Source organism: Dasypus novemcinctus, chromosome X (genome assembly GCF_030445035.2).
Source record: "Dasypus novemcinctus isolate mDasNov1 chromosome X, mDasNov1.1.hap2, whole genome shotgun sequence".
Taxonomy (NCBI): Eukaryota; Metazoa; Chordata; class Mammalia; order Cingulata; family Dasypodidae; genus Dasypus; species Dasypus novemcinctus.
In genome coordinates, this window is record NC_080704.1 from 176,996,597 (window position 1) to 177,019,472 (window position 22,876).

General features: G+C 56.6%; 1 protein-coding gene and 1 pseudogene across 1 annotated transcript; one reads left to right on the plus strand and one right to left on the minus strand.

The window, feature by feature from the left end:
• Positions 1 to 1,630: 1,630 nt before the first annotated feature.
• Positions 1,631 to 19,067, plus strand: LOC131277151 (olfactory receptor 5V1-like; annotated as a pseudogene).
• A 963-nt stretch (positions 19,068 to 20,030) lies between these two features.
• LOC101432297 (sodium- and chloride-dependent creatine transporter 1-like) lies at positions 20,031 to 22,188 on the minus strand. Its single transcript, XM_058291161.2, has 5 exons — positions 22,104 to 22,188; positions 21,277 to 21,526; positions 20,893 to 21,025; positions 20,738 to 20,766; positions 20,031 to 20,229 (listed from the first exon to the last, which is right to left on the minus strand). Exons 2-5 carry the CDS (start codon positions 21,507 to 21,509, stop codon positions 20,031 to 20,033), a joined length of 594 nt encoding a protein of 197 aa, XP_058147144.1. The 5' UTR covers positions 21,510 to 21,526; positions 22,104 to 22,188.
• Between the last annotated feature and the right edge of the window lie 688 nt (positions 22,189 to 22,876).

Genomic DNA, 22,876 nt, shown 5'->3' on the forward strand with positions numbered 1-22,876 from the left:
TCTGTTTCCTGGGATCAGGAGGGCTAAATGCAGTGTGAATGTGAACACGCACCTAGGGTAGAAAAGAGTTGCAAGGCTATCAGCTCGCTCTGCAAATAGCAGGAGGATGGGAGCAGTTAATATCCAAAGGTCGGCGAACCCTTTCGGTCAAACGCCCCAGAGTAAATCGTTCCCGCTTTTCAGGCCAGTTGGTCTCGGCGGCAAGACCCGCCTTCGCCGTTTTGGCGGGAGAACTTCCCGCGCTCACGTGTGATCCAATTGCAGTGCACCGGTACAACTACCTGCAGACTGGATTTGGGTCGCATGCAACCGTTTGCCGGCCCCTGAATTAACTCAAAGGCTAGAGAATTCCTATGCTCACCGTCACTGCTCTGCAAGGTGCAAACTAAAGCCACAGATCAATTTTCAGAGGTCAGATTTGCTAAACTTAAGGGGCATCTCCCCCTTCCAAAGCTTGCAGAGGGGATGAGGAAAACAATGCTTTTTTGCACACTGTTGCTGGGCTTGTACATTGGGATAGCAATCTGGCAGGGGAATTGGGCAGAATCTGTGATAGCATATAGTATGCAACATCTGCTATGCTCCTAGCATTCTTTGAGGCACTGTAAATAAATATGCACTAATCATAACAATCTTATGATTGTGGTGCTCCAGACTGTAGCTATAGCCAAAGTGAGGGAAGAGGCAAAGAGGGACCCAACAGCTGGCCCGTGGTCATTCAGCTTGTAAATCCCAGTGGCAGGGTTGAAATGAGGCAGTCTGGCTGCCGAGCCGGTGCTGTGAAATGATGGTATCAAACCCGCGATTGCCCCTTCCCTCTTGTCCTCGCAGCTACACTGCCAGGTGCAACTTCTGGAGAAATAGTGGTACATGACATGCATAAGGGCACATGCCCAAGGATGTTGGTGATAGGAAAAACTGGAGACAGTCTATATTCCCGTTGAAAAGGAAATGGGTAAATGCAATGTGGCACATTCATTCAATAGATTAAAATGCAGCAGTCAAGGGGAATGAATGAAGCTGTGCTGGCATAGATTTCAAAAGCCGTCTGATGATGGTATAAAGCAAGTCAAAGAATAATACATAGCACAGGATATAAATTTGTAAATTAATCTTCCCCCGAAAAATCTCCTATACGTTATTGTGGCTATATATTTTTGTATGTAACTATTAATATGTAGGGTTTTTTGTCTTTTTTAAGACACATAGATCACAAAAACTTACGTTAAAAAATATAAGAGGTAAGCCAATGTGGCTCAACAGATAGAGCATCTGTCTACCATACAGGAGGTCCAAGGGTTCGATACCCAGGGCCTCCTGGCTCGTGTGGTGAGCTTGCCCATGCACAGTGCTGCTGCGCCCAAGGAGTACCGGCCCACACAGGGATGCCCCTGTGTAAGGGTGCCCCCTGCACAAGGAGTGGCCCCTGCACAAGGAGAGCCACCCCACACAAAACCACAGCCCTCCCGGGAGAGGTGCCACACACACAGAGAGCTGACACAGCAAGATGACACAGCAAAAAGAGACGCATGGGAAGCAGCTGTGGCTCAATTAGTTGGGCTCCTGTCTACCATATGGGAGGTGCTGGGTTCGCATCCTGGGGTCTCCTTGTGAAGGTAGGCTCGCCCGCATGCTGTGGAGAGCCGCCAGCTCGGGCGCCATGGAATACCGCCTGACCCGCAAGTGCCGCAGAGTGCTGACTCAGCAAAAAAAGGGAGACAAGCAGAAACGCAAGAGAGCATGCCGCAAATGGATACAGAGAGCAGACAGCATGCAAAAAGCCACAAGGGGGGCAATAAAAAAAAAAAGAGACACACAGATCCCCAGTGCTGCCTGATGAGAATACAAGCAGACACAGCAGAACACACAGCAAATGGACACAGAGAGCAGACAACGGGCTGGGGGAGGGGAGGGAGTAAATAACATAAAAAATATAAGAGATTCCCATATACCCCACACCGCCCCACCCTTCCCACATCAACAGCCTCTTTCTTCAGTGTGGACATTCATTGCATTTGGTGAATACATTTTGAAGCACTGCTGGGCTCTGGAAGGACCCACACCAAACATCTAACACTGGTTGCAAGGTGGTGATGGGCAGGGGCAATTATCATAACTTCCCAGAGTTGAGCAGCCCTAAAGTCTGGGGCATCGCCCCTTCCTTGGTTTCTACAAGGCCCTTGAATGTTAGAATCCCCCAACTCCGGCAGGCCTCCATCCTTTCCTTGCCTCCCTTCCTCTCTTTCCCATTCAAACTCCTTGGTTTTCTGTTGCCTCTCGCTCACACATCCCTATTCCGGCTGGTTTCTCAAAACAGAGGCCTGCTGTGTCTGAACAGCCCTGCCCACTGGAACTCAAACATCTGGTTTCCCTAGGCCAGCACCTGAGAAGCCATGCTGCTGGAGAAGGTTACAGAGACCCGCTCCACGGTAAATTTGCACTCTCCCATTTCCAGCAGGCCTTCCACACTCCCTGCCCACGTCTGGTTAACTCCCACTCCCACACCCACAGTGGTTTTTTATTTCAGGTATCCCCAAAGGCGAGAAGGAAGCCTAGGGCAAATTCCCACATGCCCACCGCCCATCTTAAGAAACACAACTGGAAAGCAGATTTGGCTCAACTGATAGGGCACCCACCTATCACATGGTAGGTCCAGGGTTCAAACCCCAGGCCTCCGTGACCCGTGTGGAGCTGGCCCACGTGCAGTGCTGATGCGTGCAAGGAGGGCCGTGCCACTCAGGGGTGTCCCCCATTTGGGGAGCCCCACGCGCAAAGAGTGTGCCCCGTAAGGAGAGCCACCCCAAGCAAAAAAAGCGCAGCCTGCCCAAGTGTGATGCCGCACACACAGAGAGCTGACGCGGCAAGATGACACAACAAACAGAGACACAGATTCCCAGTGCTGCTGACAAGAATGCAAGTGGACACAGAAGAACACACAGCGAATGGGCACAGAGAGCAGACAACTGGGGGTGGGGGGTGGGGCGGTGGGAAGGGAGAGAAATAAATAAAAATAAATCTTAAAAAAAAATTACCGATTGAGGTGAAGGTTCTGCTGCACTTCTCACCAATTCTACTTCCTCCTGCCTTCCATTCCCCGATGGACAGCACCCCAAGGACTTTATCACACCTTCTCCTCTCTCTTCATCCCTGGGACTCTGCTAGTCTGGTAGTTTGAGGTTTTTACGGGCCCCAGAAAAGATCATGTCCTTAGAGCTAATCAATTCTTGTGGATATAAACCTATCGTAGGTGGGGCCTTTTTTATTTTTTGGATTAATTTTTTTATTTCTCTCCCCTGCCTCCCCCAGGTGTCTGCTTTCTGTGTCCATTCACTGTGTGTTCTTCTGTGTCCGCTTGTATTCTTGTCAGTGGCACTGGGAATCTGTGTCTCTTTTTGTTGTGTCAGCTCTCCGTGTGTGCGGCGCCACTCCTGGGCAGGCTGCACTTTTTTCGCACTGGGCAGTTCTCCTTACGGGGCGCACTCCTTGCACATGGGGGTCTCCTACGCGGGGGACACCCCTGTGTGGCACGGCACTCCTTGCGCTCATCAGCACTGTACGTGGGCTGGCTCATCACACAGGTCAGGAGGCCCTGGGTTTGAACCCTGGACCTCCCATGTGGTAGGCGGATGCTCTATCCATTGAGCCAAATCTGCTTCCTGGTGGGGTCTTTTTTTATTCAGTTACTTGAGTGGAATGTGACCCAGGGTGGGTCTTAATCCTTTTACTGGAATCCTTTATAAATGAGAGGAAGATGGAGAGAGACACAGGAGCTCAGAGAGGAACCCACAGAGGCTGAGAGAGAAAGATGCAGATGGAGCAGTCAGAAGCTGGAAGCAACGGAGCCCAGAGGGGAAGGCAGAGACGAGCAGACACCGCCACGTGCCTTCCCATGTGACACAGGAGTCTAGGATTGCCTGCAGCCTGTCTTCAGGGAGGAAGCATCGCCTGGTGATGGCCTTGACTTGGACACTTGACTCAGCCTCAGAAGAGTAGGTTTGCAAGCCAGTAAACCCCTGTTGTAAAAGCCAACCCATTTTGGGCATATTGCTTTCTGCAGCTTTTAGCAAACTGAAAGAGCTACCATCTCCTCCCCACCCCTCAGCAGAACACCTTGCTTCTCACTTCATAAAGAAAGAGAGGGGACTAGACAGGGACGCGCTCATCTCCCTGACACCCGGCACACACACCTGCTGTCCCTGCCCCATTCTGTCTGTGCCTTCCCTTCTGCTATGCACGAAAGCCTGTGCTTTCCTGTTCCCCACCACGGGCTTTGGACCCCGTCTCCAGCTGCCTTTGCAGGACCTCTGACGCTATTGCCTCTCCGCCTCCTGCTCAGCTGGCTCTTTCCTGCTTTTTTGTTTTTTGTTTTGTTCCTCTTCTTTAAAACAAGTGTGGTCTTGCCATTTTCACTTTTCTAAAAAGTGGCATATGCACACGCTAAAGACAAAATTCAAAGAGTACCCAAAGGTATACAATGAAAAATAAGGCTCCCTCTTCCCCTTGACTTCCGATCCTCCTCTCCACATTGCTAACCAGATTTTTAAATATTCTTCCCAAGCAGTTCCATGCATATTCAAGCACAGAGGAATAGATATCCTTTCTTGGCTTGCAAAGGCATAGCAGACTAGCTCCACTGCGCTGCACCTTGCTTCAAGATTGTCTCGTACCATCATACAGAGATCTAATCAATTCTTTCCCCCCAGCTGCCGGGATGCCCTGCAATGGATTTGAATATGCACCGCTCCCACTGGGAACAAACTGCCTGCCCTTTCAGGATGTAAGAGGTCTGATATAGTTGACTTGGTACTAGTTTCCAGTCAGTCTCTCTGAAGAAGAGTGCCACAGTGGGGACTCTGCATCAGTCCCTGGACAAGTAGAGACAACAGCAGATGGGTACACCTTGATAAGTGAGACTTCACTCCTGGGCCCTCATCTATGCCTCTGGGACCACTCTGTGCCTGTGCCTATGAGGACATCTGGGGTCCCCTGTGATGCAGAGAGCTAACATCAAATGGTCGAGTCACTTGTCTGCTCGCTTGGTCAATGCCTCTTCCATGGAGGGTGCTTTCTGGTGGATGTCAGTGTGTGTAAGATTCAAAAGTCCTCACACTCAGCATCCACCCCCATAGTCCATTCACAAGCTTCTACTCAAGGCCTTCTCCTTGTCCCTGATCTTCCAGTCCTTTACCTTCAGGTCCCTAATAAGATGACCAGGGGAAAAAATAAAGATATTGCTATACATGGTTATTTGTTTCCTAGGGTTTCCATAACAAACTGCCACAACTGGGTGACCGAAAGCAACAGAAATTTATTCTCCCCCAGTTCTGTAGGCCAGAAGTCTGAACACGAGGTGTCATCAGGGCCGTGCTTCCTCAGAAGGCTCTAAGGGAATATGCTTCCTTGGCTCTTCCAGCTTCTGGTGACTGTCAGAACTCCTTGGCCTGTGGCTGCTCCCCTCCAATCTCTGCATCCATCTTCACAGGGTCTTCTCATCTCTGTGATTCTCCTCTTCTGTCTCTCATAAGGGCAATTGTTGGAACTAAGGCCCTGTAGCAGTTTGATATTATTGAAGAATTCCAAAAAGAAACATTGGATTATGTTTGTAAACTGATCTTTTCCTCTGGGCATATTAGATTATATTGGATTCATAGGTTTCCTTGATTAAGTAATCAGGTAAACCTCTTGTGCCAGTATAAAAGGCATGGCAAAGGACAGATCTGGAGGATTTTTGATGTTGGAGTTTGATGCTAAAGCCTTAAGCTAGAGCCCCAGGAAGTAAGCTCACAGAGGAAAGAGAAGCCAAACCCTGGAAGGGAGGCCCAGGAAGTCTGAACCCTTGCAGATGTCGGCAGCCATCTTGCTCCAAAACATGAAAACAGACTTTAGTGAGAGAAGTAACTTATGCTTTATGACCTGGTATCTGTAAGCTCCTACCCCAAATAAGTACCCTTTATAAAAACCAACCAATTTCTGGTATTTTGCATCAGCACCCCTTTGGCTGGCTAATACGGGCCCATCTGGATAATCCATCTCATCTCAAGGTCCTTAGTTACATCTGAAAAGACCCCTTTTCCAAAATAAGTCACACTTACAGGTTCCAGGGGACATACTGCTTTGATAGCCACCTGCATCAGTTAAGGTTCTCCAGGAAAAAAAATACATATATGTGTATATATATTATATATAGAGAGAGAAATATTATGAGATTTTTCATAAGAATTGTCTCACGTGACTGTGGGGATGGGCAAGTCCAAATTCCTAGGGCAAGCCACAAGCTGGGAACTCCAATAAATGTTTTCAACAAGTTCCCCAGGAGAAGCTGCCTGGCTGAAGGGAAGATGGGACTTCCCTCTTCTGACTGCTGACATCATCACCTCTCCTTTTCAAGCCTTCAACTGACTGGACGAGACATCTCCCATTGTTCACGGCAATCTGCTCAGTTGGCTGTAGATGTAATCAGCCATAGATGCAATCAACTTACTGACAATTTAAGTTCTCACAGTAACAGTCAGGCCAGCGCTTGCTTGACCAAACAACTGGGCACCAAAACCCAGCTGTATTAGTCAGCCAAAGGGGTCCTGATGCAAAGTACCAGAAATTGGTTTTTATAAAGGGTACTTATTTGTGGTAGGAGCTTACAGATACCAGGCCATAAAGCATAAGTTACTTCCTTCACCAAATTCCATTTCCATGTGTTGGAGCAAGATGGCTGCCGACAGCTGAGAGGGTTCAGGCTTCCTGGTTCCTCCCTTCCAGAGTCTTACTTCAGCATAGCCACCTCCCTCAGCTTCTCTATTCTTTCTCTGCCACTTGCCAGGGTAACTCTGGCATTTCCACATCATTCAGCACAGGCCATGGCTTTCTCCAGGCTTCTAAGAGTCACCCGGGCAGAGAGTTTGCCCCAACCCGCAGGGCCAGGAGGGCGCCTGCAGGCCTGTCCTGGAGAGAGGTGTTTGCACAGATCAGGAGTCCTATCGGGGTGGACACAACGCCCGGGGACAGGTCCTGCAGTCGCCACAGGGAACGTGAGCCCCGCTGAGGCCCCGCCGTCGCCCACAGCTCATCCCCCGCCTCCCTCCAGGCCATCAGCACGTCCCCGGCTGACTCTCAGGGAACCAGCACAGGCCCTGAGCGCTCTGCTGTGCCCTCTCCTGCGCACTTCCCAGGAGCAGGAGCTCAGCCTGGTGGGGCAACCTCGGCCTCCACCACCCGCGGGCCCCTCCTCTCTGCCCGGCTCGGCCCCTCGACTCAGCCCCGGCCACCGCTGGAGGTTTTCTGCCTGGAGAGGCAGCCGACCCCCGCTGTGCCAGGGAGGGCACTGGGGGACCCGCAACTTCAGCCTCTCTCCCTTGACAGCCCTGCCCGCGCCTGCCCTGTTTACCAAGGTGGACGACGAGAACCTCAGGAACTGGGGGGAGTGGGGCGCGGCTAGTCATCAGCGCCGTGACCTAGGGTGGCACTCCCGGTGCGCTGGCTCCTGGGCACCGCCCGCCTCCGCCCTCCTCCACGGGGACCTGTGGGGTCCTGGCATGGCGTGACTTCAGGCGAGTTCCAGGGCGTGGTGGCCCTCCCGGGACACTGCTACCCGCAGCCCGCCCGCAGTACTGCTGAGGGCAGCTGCCTTTGCTCCTGGCGCCTGTGCCAAGCCCCGGCCCCTCGGCCCCACACTGCTGCCTGGAGCTGGGCTCGCCCTCTCCCCCTGCTTCTCCCCAGTGCACCACAGATACCAGATGATTCTCCAGCACGGTCTCGTCCCCTGAATTCTGCCTCAGTCCCCGAGCCGGCCCGCCCCGGTAACCCCAGGTGTCTGCTGCAGGCCTGCGTCTTCCCGCTGGGGACTCTAAGAGAGAAAAAGAGAAGCCATTGCCACGTCTCATTCCAACTGGAATTCCTGGTAGCTGCTCTTCATGTGTACATTTCGCCCACTGTCATGCGTGTGTTCTAGCTCCCTGAAATCATTAATTCAATTGCACTTAATTAGATTATAAGGCATCGGCGCGGTGGAACGGTCAAGTTCAGACCAATGAAGTAAACTCACCAGTGAAGGAAACTTGTCCCCGACAGTTTCCGTGCAAACAACGCAGGCAGGAAGTGTGTCGACTACAACCCTGTTTTAATTTTTTAACGTGTGAGTGTGTATGTGCTGTGTGTGGGGAGTGGGTATGTACATACCTGTGTGTGTATATGTAGGTGTATATGTGTGTACATGTGCCGTGTGTGCATATGCATATGTGTGTATGTGTGTATCTATGTTAGAGTGTGTGCAGGCACATACGTATGTGTGTATGCCTGTGTGTTCATCTATCCATGTGAGTGTGTGCGTTTCTGTGTGTGTGTGCGTGCACGTGTGTTTACACACAGAGGACAAGGCAGAGAAGGGAATGAGCCCCACTGTTAACTACGGGAAACCTGGGACAGTGGGGGAAGCACTAAAGGAGCAACGATGGGACTTTCATTTCTTACTTTTTAAGCATTTGGATTGTAAGTGAGTTTCACCGTCATTTTTGTGTTTTTCAGTATTTTCAAGGTTTAGGGCCACATAAAACAAAGCCATCCCGACGTGTCTGCAGTGCTGTCCTGGGAAAACGATGGGAGATGGTTTGGTGTGGCACAGGGCAAAGATCCAGCAGGGGTCCACGGAAGACAAACCTGAGTCCAGGTCGCACGTTCTCACGGGGAGACAGAACCACTAAGGGACGAAACGGGCTCCCGGGAAGGCTGAGCGGAGGAAGTGGGGGGAGGCGGGAGGGAGCGGGGCCAAGCTGCAGGCGCCCAGTCCGGAGGGAGGCCGGCCACTCCCCCCTCCAGGGGTCCCTGTGCCTTGGGCTCCTGACCCTAAGGTGGGAGATGGTGGAGGGGAGCCCCCGCTGGGCCGTGTGCAATGTCAGCAAAGGGGCTGCGGGCCGGGGCGCTTGGTGATTCCTGCACAGGGCCGGGCTGGGACGGGAGCAGGGCTGGGTCGTGGAGGGCAGAAGGCTTCCTCACCGTCTCCTCTGAGCCAAGGTGTCCTCGAGGAACCTGTCCAGCACAGCGACTCCACCTAAGTGCCAAATACAACGCAGGGTAACACACAAGGGGCTGCGGAAACTGGGACCGCGACCCCCCTGGGCTCAGCAGAGCTGTCATCCAAGGGGGGTTTCAGGCTCCAGGGACCAGGGAGCCCACTCGGAGCCTCGGCGGTCCCGGGAGAAACGGTACAGCCACAAGGAGCCAGCGCCCGCCCGTTAGGTGCCAACTCCACTTCCACGGTGCCCAGTCCTCCCAGGTCGTGACTTGTTCAGTGTCCAGAATCTTTTTTCTTTTTTTTTAAAGATTTATTTATTTAATTCCCCTCCTCCCCCCGGTTGTCTGTTCTCTGTGTCTATTTGCTGCGTCTTGTTTCTTTGTCCGCTTCTGTTGTCGTCAGCAGCACGGGAAGTGTGGGCGGCGCCATTCCTGGGCAGGCTGCACTTTCTTTCGCACTGGGCAGCTCTCCTTACGGGCGCACTCCTTGCGCGTGGGGCTCCCCTACGCGGGGGACACCCCTGCGTGGCAGGGCACTCCTTGCGCGCATCAGCACTGCGCATGGGCCAGCTGCACACGGGTCAAGGAGGCCCGGGGTTTGAACCGCGGACCTCCCATGTGGTAGACGGACGCCCTAGCCACTGGGCCAAGTCTGTTTCCCCAGTGTCCAGAATCTTTAGAAACCTTCTCCTCCTCTCCACTGCTGCAGTGGAAGGAGGCACGGGAGGAAATCGGGGGCAAGACACATGGCTTCCTACTTCAAACTTGGCTACCGTCACCAAAGCCTTCCTCTAACTCCCACCCCCTCCTGCCAGGGGAACGAGGAAGCAAACATCTCCTCCGAAAGCCCTGGAAGTCCCTGGTGACATTCTGGTGCCCCCATGCTCCGGGCACAGACCAGCCCAAAGCATTGTCCCTCCGGGCACTCACGCCCCCACTGTCCAGAGCTTGAGCTTACTCCACCCTCCTGCCCTCAGCTCCTCTCACCCTGTGCCCTCCCTGGACGACCAGGCCTTCCGTGATCACCAAGGTGCCCTGATGGCCTGATGGCCCTCCCTCCACCGTTCAAGAGTACCTGTACTTGTTAGGCACGTCCTCGAGGGCACCCCTGAATGGCACAGCACTCCTTGCGCACATCACATATGCGTGGGCCAGCTCCACATGGGTCAAGGAGGCCTGGGGCTTGAACCATGGGCCTCCCACGTGGAAGGCAGGTGCTCTGTCCATTGACCAAGTCCGCTTCCGTACATTTCATCAAAACCTGTATGGTTGTGTGGTGCAAAGAGTAAACCATAATGTAAATCATAGCCCATGGTTAGCAGCAATGCTTCAGCACGTGTTCATCAATTGTAAGAGATGTACCACCCTAGTATAGGATGTGATTAATCGGGCAAATGTGAGGGGGGCAGGTAGGGTATGTGGGGATCCCCTCTACTTAACTTTTATATAATCTAAAAGTTCTCTAAAAACAAAGAAAAAATAAAAATTAGAGGACAAACAATAAACTGGGGCCTCCCTGCGACTGAGGAGCACTGAGACGGGGAGGCACCCCACTGAGGACGCTGTTTCCTTCCTCTTCGCATCCCGGCGGATGCAGGGACCTGGGGGCTTGGGCTGGTGGCAGGGGAAGGAGGATACTGCCAACACTCCAAGGCAAAGGAGGCCAAACCTTAGGTCCTACAGGAATTCCAGCCGTGACCATGACCCTGCAGGCCCAGCCTCTGTTCAACCTACTTCGCTCATCTTCTCCTTAGGTGCCATCAGAACCAATGCCAGGACCTCCCGTGTGGGAGGCGGGAGCTCATTCATTGGAGCCAGTTCTGCTTCCCTGTTTAAACCTATGTGGAAACATCAAGCTCAGTCTCCCACCCCCATTCCCAAAGCGACTCTTCAAAATGCAGAACAGCTCGGACAGAGCTTGGAGTTTAGGGGGAACGACCCCACATTTAGATTTCGCTCCTCCTGCTTCATATTTTAATAACTCCGCAGGCGAGCTGAAGGGACCTCAGAGTGAGTGCTTTGCGTTCAGCGAGCGGAGGGCAGAATTCAAGAAGCAGACAGAATGAAGACCAGGTGAAGGCCTGCAAGGGGGCTTGGGGGTCCCGGCGAGCCCGGGGCACTCCCACCGGCGGACAGTGCTCCAGGGTCCACTACGACGGGGAGAGCTGCTGCGAAGCTGTCCTTTCCAGCCGGAGTCCCACGGAGGAGAACACGGGATGGGCCCGTGGCAGGACGACCGTCCTGCAAGCTCGGGCTTATCACCTTGGGCTTCGGGGACCTGCGGGGGCTGCAGACGCTCTTCTTTGGGCTCTTCCTGATCACGCGCCTTGCCACGCTGGCGGGGCCCCTGACCGTCATGCTCGTCACCCTCACCGACTCCCGCCTCCAGACCCCCATGGATTTCTTCCTTCGCAACCTGCCTGCCATTGAAAGCTGTTACGTATCGGTGACTGTCCCCAACATGCGAGTGAGTGTCCTGTCCAGGAGCCAGCGGATGCCCTTCCTGGCTGTGCCTGCAGATGCACCTCGTCACTGCTCTGGGCGGGGCCGAGCGCTTCCTGTGGCCGCGATGGCCTAGGACCGCCTCGTGGCCATCTGCGACCCACCGCGCTACCGCTCGTCATCACCAGAGCCCTCTGCCTGCAGGTGCCGGTCCTGGCGTGCGTCGGTGGCTTCGCGCTCCCGCTCGCCCTGACCACCCTGATATTCCTCCTGCCCTCCTGTCAGTCCCACGAAATCAATCGTTTCTTCTGCAACATCCCTGCCGTGCTCTTCCTGGCCTGCTCGCACACGCGAGCCAACGAGCTCGCCGTCTTCCTCGTCCGCCTGTGTGTCCTGCTGACCCCCTTTGTGTCAATCCTGCTCTCCTACGCGCCTCATCGCCGCCACCCTCTGGCTCCGCTCGGCTGAGGGCGGGGCAAAGCCTTCTCCACCTGTGCCGGGCACCTGCTGGGCTCTCCTGCACTACGGCTCCGCGACACTCACCTACATCTGCCCCAAGTCCTGCTACGCCCTGGAGCAGGACAGAGTCGTGTCCTTAATCTACACCAACATAACCCCATGCTCTAGCCCATGACCTACTGTCTAAGGAACAAGGTCAAGGGCGCGCTCAGGAGGCTCCTGCAGAACCGCAGCCTGATAAAGCGGCAGCCCAATGCAAGTTGAAGCGCAAGTGCGCCTGGAACGCCCCGTGCCCTCTGCTGTGCTCGGACAGCTGGAACTCCGAAGGTGCGGAGATGTGGCGGTTTGGGGGCGCTGATGGGTGTTTGGCTGATCCCTCACAGGCATCTCCACCCATCGTCAGGTACCATGTTACACCCAGACACTGACAGGAAGAAGGCCACATGCTGACCCCAACCAAACACGTAGCCAGCCGCTTCTCTGGCCAGAGCCAGCCGGGACGCAAATGCAGGGAGCTCCCGAGTCCCCACCAGGTACAGCGGAAGGCCGGTGCAGAGAGGGCCAGCCCAGCTCAGGGCAGCCCTCGGCCCTGGCACACTCCCCTCGCCCCCTTCCGGGACCCTTCCTTCCTGTGCCCTCAGCGCCAGCAGGGTGGGAGCCCAGGGGCAGGGCGGGCTTTTCTTCACCCAACGGAGTTTCGTGAAAACCTTGCAGGAAACTCAGACGGTGATTCTAGGTTGAGAGTTTGGACAGAAGGAAGGGAAAGGAAGGTGAGAGCTAAATCCGTGTGGCCAGAGATGGACAGACAGACAGAGAGCATGGGAGTGAGCCAAGACAGACAACACGGCACTCCAGCCCCATGTGGCCACCTGTATTCTGGGGCCACACGACGCCCTTGTAGTCCTTGCAGGGGGCACCCCTTCACGTGGGTGCCTCTTCTTTCATTGCTGCAGGAATAAAGTGCTTCATCCCTAAATGCTCCCCTACTTTCAAAATAAACTACAAAAACGTGGATGCCTGCTGAAGGGGGTGGGTTTTGGACCATAGAGTCTACGTTGGGGCAGATGTATGATTTCCATAATAAAAAGTTTCACACGACAAGTCCACTGATTGGTCCCCTTTGCCCAGGCAGTCCCCATGCTTCCAACGTCCTCCCCGTCTTGGTCATTTACCTGAGTCAGACGCCTTTAAAACCAGCTCAGATGCCAGTTCTTCTATGAAGTCTCTTGGTTGCTGCTTCTGTCCAGTCCCCCTCCTGGAGCCAAGGCAAGTCTCCCGGGAATGTTGTCAAGGGGGCTGTAACGACCCAGCTTCCCCTGAAGGGCACGAGTTGGTGAGGCCGCGAGACCAGAGGACACACCTGGCCGTCAGTCAGACTAAGCTTTATTGGGACTGGCGGACAGGAGAGACTCTCTGCGGGTCACAGTGGTGCCCAGGGCAGCTGGCACTCCGCAGAGAGGTGAGAAAACGAGGGTGATACAGAAGGGGCTTCAGGACAGGGACAGTCCCCAGGGCACGAGACCAGAGCTGGAGCCAGGGTCACGGGAAGTGTACCCGAGGTGTGGTGATGATGTCACTGCACTCATGGGAAGGCCGTGTACCAAGGACGGTCACTGCTTTGGGAAGATCGTGGTTGATGAGGCCATCTGGGCATTCTCTCTCCTCTGGGAGGGTTGCTCACTGTTAGCTTGTGTCCAGGTCCTGCAGGCAGCGACGTGCTGAGGACTTAGGGGGGCCCTGGGTCCCCACGATCCACGTTCATGCAGGGGCCTCCACTGACCACAGGACAAGCACTGCATCCACATTCCACAGCACCAGTGTACAGGACCAGAGCTGGGCGGTCACGTGTTAGTCAGCGACAACTGCAGTTCCACCTGGCACAGAAACGGCCAATGGGTGGAACCACCGGGGGCCGCACTTCACTATCTCGCCATGAGAGTAAAATTACACGACTCGGGGGTACCCACCCCACATCACGGATTTGCTCTTGCCGTCCATGCAGACCTAAGGCGACAGACCCTGCTGTCAACCATCCTAACCCACGCCGATACAGCACACCCCAGTCAAGGCCTGCGCTTATTCACCTGCTCCCGTGCAAGGGAAAGATACACTCACCCGTCTCAGTCTTTAGCGGGAAGGCTTGTTCCAAGCAGGTCGGTGGGTCACCATCTGCCGTGCCAGCCAGGGGTCCCACACTGTCCAGTGTGCGGGAGCCACCGCCCGAGGCAGGCAGCAGCCCCCGAGGATGGTGAGCTGGGGCCAACCCAACGCTGGGTTCACTTGTGGGCAGGGGTTCCCGCCAAAGCCCACTGGAAAGAGGCCCTGGCTAGGGCACTGTGGGTGAGAAGAAGGGTGTGGGGGGAACGGGAAGGGACAGGCTGTGCTGGCCTGAGAGCACACAGCCACCTTCCCATCAGCGGACAGCAAGGTTCCACCTAGCGGAGGCCCTACGAGGAGGCGTCCAATGCCGTACGCTTCCTCCTGCTAAATTATCTCAGCTTTCTACGTGACCTCAAAAACTCGTTTAAGCCTGAGGAGAGTCCAGAGAGACACACATAGGGCCCCGGCTTTTTGCTGTCCTGACTGGGTGCCTTTCTACCTTTTCCTGTCAGCCTTCAGGGAGCCAGCGGGGAGGCCTTCCTGCTTGGAGTCATCCAGGACTTCTTCTGAGTTCAGGCCTTTCAAACTGGCCCTTGTGACCAGAGCTTTTGGGGGGCTTTATTCTGATCAGCCCCCTTCCCTGTTTCCTGTGCTGACCTGCCCCAACTCCCCCTCAGGGAGGTCACGCCTTTATGCTCAAGGGGGAGCTGGAGGCTGCTGGACAGTCTTCTGAAGCCGCTTCCCGCTGGCTAGGGGCAGAAGACCCGCCTGACGAGGTGTGAAGCTCTCCAGCTACTCCACTGAGGCTGAGGGAAGGCGAGTGCGATACCGTGACTGCAAATGCCCACAGGAATGATACCTTGTTCTAGAAGGCACTGATGCTGGAAGAAATAAACTGAGAGTTTTTAAGATACATGGTCTTACTAAAAAGATAGAGAATGGCGGTAAGCAGCCCCCGAAAAGGGGCCAGCCACGGCGTCCTGGAGCCCGGGAACAAGGCAGGCTGGGGCTCCAGAGGCCACGTCCTCCCGAAACTGCTGGCTTTGATCTTGCAAGGTTCAAATGCTGTCCAGGAAACTGCCGCCCCCCGTTCCCACAGTGGTGGTTATGCCTAGGACAGCTGGGAGAGGGCTGAGGGGAGGCACTGCCCTAGACAGAAACTCACAAAGACAACAGAGGCATCAAGAAGACAAGCAGATGGCCAGCAAAATAAAGACAATATGTGGCGAGCCTTTCCTGTATCTTCTGGGCATGTTCACTACTTAGGATTAAATTTACAAAGACTTTTAACATGTTCGATATCCCACTGCATATGATCTAGAACAACTATTACCACATTCACCAGCTACACAGGTACAGCACTTCATGCTATCAACGCACTTATCAACGCACAAGTTCTTCTTTGAGCTGCAGTGAATAGATCTAAGGCCAGGTTTGCAAGGCCATAAACGTGGTCTCTCCACGGGAGCTGGTCGTGATGCCAATTGTGCCTGTTTAGGTTCTACTCACACTACTCTGGGTAGTTACTGCTTCGCTCGATACGTTCTTCACACAGCCAGCTTGCTGCAGCAGCACGGGCTCTTGGAGGGAAGCTCCAGGGTTTCACCAGCCCGGTGCACTGTGCCCGTGGGGACTAGGAAAGTGAGCCGGTTGGAGGCAACGTCCACTGCACATCTGCCCATATCAAGCCATCGCCTGCTGCTGCAGAAGTCAAACGCAACGGACTCTCCACCGCCTCCAGCAACATAAGCAGAGACGCGGTAAATACCTGCATCGTTTTAGGGGTCAGTGACCCACCTAGCCAATAGCTCAGATGGGCAGCGACCGTGCAGGCTACGGAATGCCTGGCTGGAACGCACGAGAATCCGACAGCACTTGGTCTATCGCTTTCAATTTTCATACACTTTCTAAACCCTCTAATCTATAACGTATTAAATGAACTTAGCTATTTCCAGCACTTTGCTTTTTACTGCTCTACCCTTACCGTGATGTTATTAACAGGTAGTTTATTTTAGCAGTATAGGAAAAAGTGCTTTCTCTATATTTTTATGAAAACCTAGGATTCCCAGTGGAAGGAAGCTTATCCTCCCCCTACCTCCACTTTAATATGCAGATTGAAATGGCCTCTGAGAGGTGTCCCTCCTACGGAGTTATTTTTAAGATTTATTTGATTGATTTCTCTCCCCTTCACCCCTTTTGTCTGCTCCCTGTGTCCATTTGCTGTGTGTTTCTCTGCATCCGCCTGCATTACCCGGTGGCACTGGGAAACTGCATCTCTTTCTGTTGCGTCATCTTGCTGTGTCAGCTCTCCATGTGTGCAGCGCCACTCCTGGGCGGGCTTTCGCGCTGGGCGGCTCTCCTTGCGGGACGCACTCATTGCGTGTGGGGATCCCCTACACGGGGGTGCCCCTGCGTGGCACGGCCCCCCTTATGTGCAGCAGCACTGCACGTGGGCCAGCTCACCACGGGTCAGGAGGCCCTGGGGATCGAACCCTGGACCCTCCATATGGCAGACGGACGCTCTATCACTTGAGCCACGTCCACTTCCCTGAAGTTAATTTGATCAACATCAATTCAGTGTCTATTTAATAAAGACTTCCTGGAATTAGTCATTGAAGGATTTCAGTTTAGAAGATGCTTTTGCCAATTCCTATAACCAACCATAACCACATAAACTAGTTACTTTACCTCAAGACAAAGTTCACCTTTACAAAACACATTCCCTTACTTAGCGCTACCTTCTACCATACCTGGGGTGCAGGGGTGTCACAGCTCACCCCGGGCACTTCCTTCCCCTGCTCCCCACAGAGCCAGGCTGGAGGGAGGCGCAGCAGGCAGGGCGTGGGGGCGGCGCCCGAGCCCCAAGGACCCAGCGGTGTGGCTGCAGGGACCTGAGCACTGGGGCCCCTCTGGGGACCGCGGGCCCGAGGGGGTGGGGCCCGCAAGCCCAGGGGCGGGCACGGGATCCCACTGGAGTCCCAGGCCAGCGGGGGCGGCCGGGGTGGCGGGGCGGTCCTCCCGCTCCGGGTGGCCAGCAGCGCCCTGGGGGCGGCTCCCCACGCGCCCACTGTCTCAGCAGAGGCCGGCTAGCCCGCAGCCCGCCCTCCACCTCCCGCCACCTAACGGGCCCGGGCGCCTCGCTCCCGCTCCCCCTCCCCGCCCCACGCGGAAGTGGTTAGGGCGCTGCCCCTCCACCTCCCCCGCACCATGGCAACCCTGCCCGCACCGGGCCCCACCCAGGGCCCCTCTGCGCCCCACCCGGGGCCCCTCTGCGCCCGCGTCTGTTGGGGGCTGGGGTCACGGCGTCGGGCACTGGAAGGGAGCGCTCTCGGAGTTGGCTCAGGGAAGGCGCTGGCTGCCTAAGCGCTCAGCTCCCAAGCCCTCCTGCAAGCCAGAGGCCTCCGCTCCCAGAAAATATTTGCCCGATGAGTCAACCGGGGCACGGACACATCGGAGGGGCATCCGTGGCCAGCGGCCTCCGAATCCTAGCGGGCAGCTAGGAGCAGGGGCCTCCCCGCTCCCAGATGGGGTTTCGCCCCGTCTCTGCAGATGGCGGGTGGCGGGTGGCAGGGTGGGAAGGGTGGTCAGGGCTGGGGGTACGCGGGAGGACGGCCCACAGAGCGCCAGGGCGCAGGGCCAGCCGGGCCTTCCCACCGGGGGTCCCCGGGTCCTAGGGAGGCAGGGAGGCGTGGAGGCCCGGCCCACCAGCCCTGGCCCATTTTGAGGCGGCTAAGGTACTGCCCACGCCCCCACAAAAGCGGGAGTGCCGTCCTCAGGCCAGTTCCAGCAGAATCTCTGGGGAAGGGGCCCAGGAATCTGTGGAGACCAGTGGAAAGGCTGTCCTAATCACAGAGGTACGCACGTGGGTCTACCTGGCCCAGGTGGGAGCAGTGAGGGCAGACTGAATGGGTGCAGAGGTGTCGGTTAGACAAGACTTGGGAGGTCCTGGAAATGCCTGTCACCAAGACCAAGAAGGAAGGAGAGCACACATTTGGGGACTAGAGGCAACAGGCAAGAAGATGGGTTGGGGCTGGTTGGGTTTGAGGAGCCCACAGGACATCTAAATTCAGAGGGCCAGAGTGAATCAGAGTTCAGAGTTCAAGAAAGATGCTGAGGGAAGCAGATGTGGTTCAAGCCGTTGGGCACCCGCCTACCACACAGAAGGTCCTGGGTTCAGTTCCTGATACCTCCTAAAGAGGATGAGCAAGCGAGCTGAGGCAACAGGCTGGTACGGCAAGCTGATACAACAAGATGACACAACATGATGATGCAATGAAGAGACACAACAAGTGGGAGCGGAGGTGGCTCAAGCCATTGGGCACCTCCCTCCCACATGGGAGGTCCCAGGTTCGATTCCTGATGCCTCCTAAAAAGCAGCCAAGCACACAGTGAACAGCCACAGAAAGCAGACAGCGAGTGCAAACAATGGGGGGTAGGAGGAAATAAATAAATAAGTCTCCAAGGAAAAAAAGGGAAGAAAGGTGCTTAGTATCTGGAACCTGGAAAACAGGTCCTTGCTTATTTAACCATGACCTGACGGGACTTACTCCACCCTGGGCCTGGCCCCTCTTAGCCTTGGCCATGACAGACGACGTTGAGTGTGTTATTTGGGGGCAGGGGGCTTTAGGATGCACCAGGGACTGACCCCAGGGCCTTGTCCAGGGGAAGCAGGCGCTCAAGCACTGAGCGACGTCCCCTCCCCAATGACAGCTGGTTCTCTTGTTCTTTGTTTTAATTTTTAGGAGGTACCAGCGATCAAACCTGGGGCCTTGTACATGGGAAGCGGGCACGCGACCGCTTGAGCTCCATCCGCTGCCTGTGGTTTTCAACATACTTCATGGATTCCAGACAAGTCTCTGATTGAGGAACCGAAGGCCCTGACTGCTCTGCAGGCAAGGCACGTGCAGGAGGACTGCAGCGACGCAGAGGAGGGCGTGGCTCGCTGGATGCGCCTGAGCACCTCTGTGTGTGCCCGCATTGTGTCCCTGCACGTGCTGACACACGAGTCCTCGGGACAGGCAGAAGAAAAGCGATTTCACGGCGTGATACTGATGACGCGCTAGGGGAGCGCAGTCAGAGTCGCCCGCTGCAGGAGGACCTTTCCCCGGCAGGACGAGCACCAGGTGCGCAGATTAGAAAGTGCCACTTCCTGGAAGCAGCTCAAAGCCACGGCGGCGCTGCGGCTGGCACCATCCCGTTTCCCTGCGCTGTCCAGCCTCGGCCCTGTGACTCCGTGACTTCAGGGGCTTCGCGGCACAGTCCTCTTAGCTGCATCACGACAACATGCCAATCAGAGGAACTTTCAAAGGAAGACGCAGGCCTCGAGCGGCCTGATCAGGGTAATTAGAACTTCAGCCAGGTCGTCCACCTGGGAACTAATGAGAAGTTTTCCTCCACAACCATTACTGAAAAGCTCTCTAAAGCAGGTTTTCTTCTAATATCTGCGATACACAGTCACTGAAGAAAATAGAAAACACAGGCAAGTTCAAAAAAGAGATAAAAATAGACCATTATTTCACTCCTAAAGAGAACCACACTGGAAATCTGGATGCACGCCGTGAGGAAATGAGCTGAATCTTGCTAAGTGCTTAGAACACGGTAATCCCCCAAGAAACAGTACCGATCATCACTATTCCATCGTGAATATGCCTACGAAATCGTTCCCCATCCGAAACTCCAATAGAGATCGCCTCAGTTTTCTTCCTGCTTTTCCCTTTCACTTTTATTCCGTGTATAACGATGAATGCAGTCCCGTGACAAATGCTTCACTTAACACAGACGGCCATGGAGTAGCCCAGCAGCCTTCCGTCACCCCACGTCCCCCTCCAGCTGAGCTCGGCAACAACACGGGCATAAGCTGGTGCACGGTTTTCCGCTCCCATTTCTATCCACTCGTTTGTTTTCACTCACTCAACAACAGACAGCAGTACCTCGAAATTGTTCCGCCAACACACGAGAATCTGAGGCATTTATCCCAGGACTCTTGGCCGTGCTGGCTGAGCAGGAGTGCCAACAGCCCCCCACTTTCAGGTCCACCCCGAACACGGCCGGATGGAGGCCGACAGGCGGGAAACGCGCACAAGGTGGCGCACGGCCCGGAACTGCCTGCCAGGGCAGCGCACCCGTCGGAGAGCAGGAAGGCTGCGCCCGCCCTGAAATGTGGAGGCAAACGGCACATACGGGATTACCGGCGGCAGGAAGAGGCAGGCTGGAGACGGGGGTGCCCTGGGAGGGAGGCGGCAGGCGGGGACGTGATTCGGCAGGAGTAGAGGAGAGGCAGGGGAGAGCCCAGGAGAGGCGAGTCCACAGGGGGTCCCGGATGGGGAGGGCGAAGAAGAGCGTTTCCAAGGATGGGGTCCAGGCTGTGCCAAAACTGGCGGCAGGCGATGCGATCGACGGACATGGGTCGTCGAGGAAAAGAACCGGACGGGGCAGGGCCACACAGGAAGAGTTCTGTCTTGGACGGAGTGCGTGTGACCAGCTGCTGGCGCAATCGGAGAAGAAATGGCAAGGAAATGGAGACGTGGGGCTGGGAGAGGGGAGGCACGCCTCAGCCTCCTCTTGCTCATCGTCAGCAGCAGCAGCGTGCCCTGCGGTCCCTCGCTCCCTCCTGGTGGGGGGTTCCGGGGTTCCAGAAGTCTCCTTGCCCTCTGGGTGTCCCCCCCACTCACTAGCCGCCCTGCCTCTGCCCTCCATCTGACAGTCCCAGGGCGCTACGTTTTAGAAGGCTTACCTGCCCAGGTCTCGCAGCTCCAGACGAGGCTGGGACGGGCACGGGACGGGGACAAGTGGCCTGGCTTCAGGGTCCACCCCCCTCGGGCCCTGGCATGGCAGCCGTTGCCCCTCGGGGGCCACGCCGCCCCCCCCCCCCACCGCCCTGGGCTGTACCTTTCCTGTCGACTTGACCCCCTTCCAGATGCAGAAGTAGACCAGGACCCAGCAGGCCAGCAGACACAGGGTCACCTCCCAGTTCAGGGCCCCGGGCACCTCCAGCCCCCCCGAAAGCCGCAGGACTTTGTTCCTGGAGGAGGAGGGATGGCGATGGGAAACTGCCCCCAGGGGTGGCAGCACCTCTGTCCTTCCTGCTCTGCTCTGGCTGGCACCCCACGTGCCTGGAGGCTTCCCAGCACGCCCGCACCTGAGGCCCCGGCTGGGGACCCTCACGCCCACCCCAGGCAGGCGTGGCTGAATGGCGGGGGACGGGCGATGAGGCAGCTCCCAGGAGGGACGGCTCTGCCCCCACCCCTGCCCCGGGCCGTCTCCCCGACTCACTCCCAGAACTCGATGACGGGGGACCGCCGGTCGGCCAGCTGGTCGCACGTGAGGTTGGCCAGGCTGGCGTTGGCGCAGTCTTCGTGGCGGAAGATCTCCACGCAGTCGGGGCTGTTCCAGGCGTGGCCGCACGTGGCCCAGGGCAGCGTGGCGGAGAAGGACTTCACCAGGTAGTAGAAGGCCCAGGCCAGCACCATGATGTAGTAGGTGTTGCAGTAGAAGACGATGACCATGGAGGCGTAGCCCAGGCCTGCGGGGGCGGGGGGCGGGCTGCGTGAGGGCGGCGCCCCGGCCAGCTGCCTACCCCCCTCCCTAGCACCCAGCTGCCGCCATCGGGGTCCCTGTAACTCGCTCCCTGTCCCAAGGGCCACCAGCCACCCGACCAGGTGCCCCTCAGCCGTGCTCCACAGGCCTCTCCCTGCACGAGTGTCCCCCACCAGACCTAAGACGGGGCCCCCTCCCACTCACGACCGATCCTTATGTCCCGTCCTGGCAGGTGCTTTGTGGATATCGAGCCCAAACCCGGCTGGGGGCTCCCACCTGTCGCCACCCCTGCCCCCCACCTTCCCTGGCCTCGAGGTCACAGCCACTGGGGGAGTTCCCCTGAGGATGTGTGGGAGGCAGTCACACACCTCTCGGTGCCCCAGGCTCCAAGTGGGGTGGGGACAAGCAGGATACCCCTCCCCGCCTCTCCGAGGCCACCCCCTCATGAATGGGGGCCACCACCGGGCCCTGGGCCTGCAGCTGAGTCTCTCCTCCCGTGGCCCCTGCCCTGGCCGTGGGAAGGGGGTCCCTGGGGTAGGGGCAGGTTGGGTGGGGACGCTCACCTTTGAAGAGGGGACAGATGTTTCAGACGTGGATGCTGCTGGCCTTCATGATCTGGCCCAGAGAGATCTCCAGGAAGAAGATGGGGACACCCCCAATCAGGGGGTGAGGATGGAGGGAATGAGGAAGACACCTGCAGGTGGACGGGGGCACAGCCTTGGGGTGGACCCTGGGCCTGTGAGCCAGGTTCCTGGGCCTGGGGCTCTGCGCCCACCTGCGGCGCCCGGGCGGGCACGTGCATCACCCACGCACCCCTCCCTCCCGCAGCAGCAGGAAGAAGAGGGCGGCCCAGAGCGGGGCGACGGGCATCAGCGTGACGGCCACGGGCAGGCGATGACGGCCAGGCCGGGCCCTGCAGGGAGGGGGCTGAGTGTGGACCTACGCCGCCATGCCCGCCCTCGTGCTCACGGGCGCCAGGCACCCTGGAGCCGATGTCCTCGGCTCCAGCCTCTGAGGGCGACCCAGGCGAGGGGCCCAGGTGCTCCCGTGGGCCCCAGCCAGCCCCCACCCATAAGCACCAGGCTCCTGTGTAGGACACCTAGTCTTGGGTGCTGGCAGCTGTGGCAGTCACAGGTCATCATTCCCCCTGTGGGTAGTGGCAAGTAGTGGCAAGGGAAGGGATGTGCCCCTCCAGCTCCCTCTTCTCCCAGGCGCCCAGTGCCCCAGCCTGCACCCCTTCACCCGGGCCACCAGACACGGTGGCCACCACAGCTGGGCTTTCTTTCCCGCCCTTTAGGGGGTGCAGCTGCAGTGGGGGGCGTGGCTTGCAGGTCGC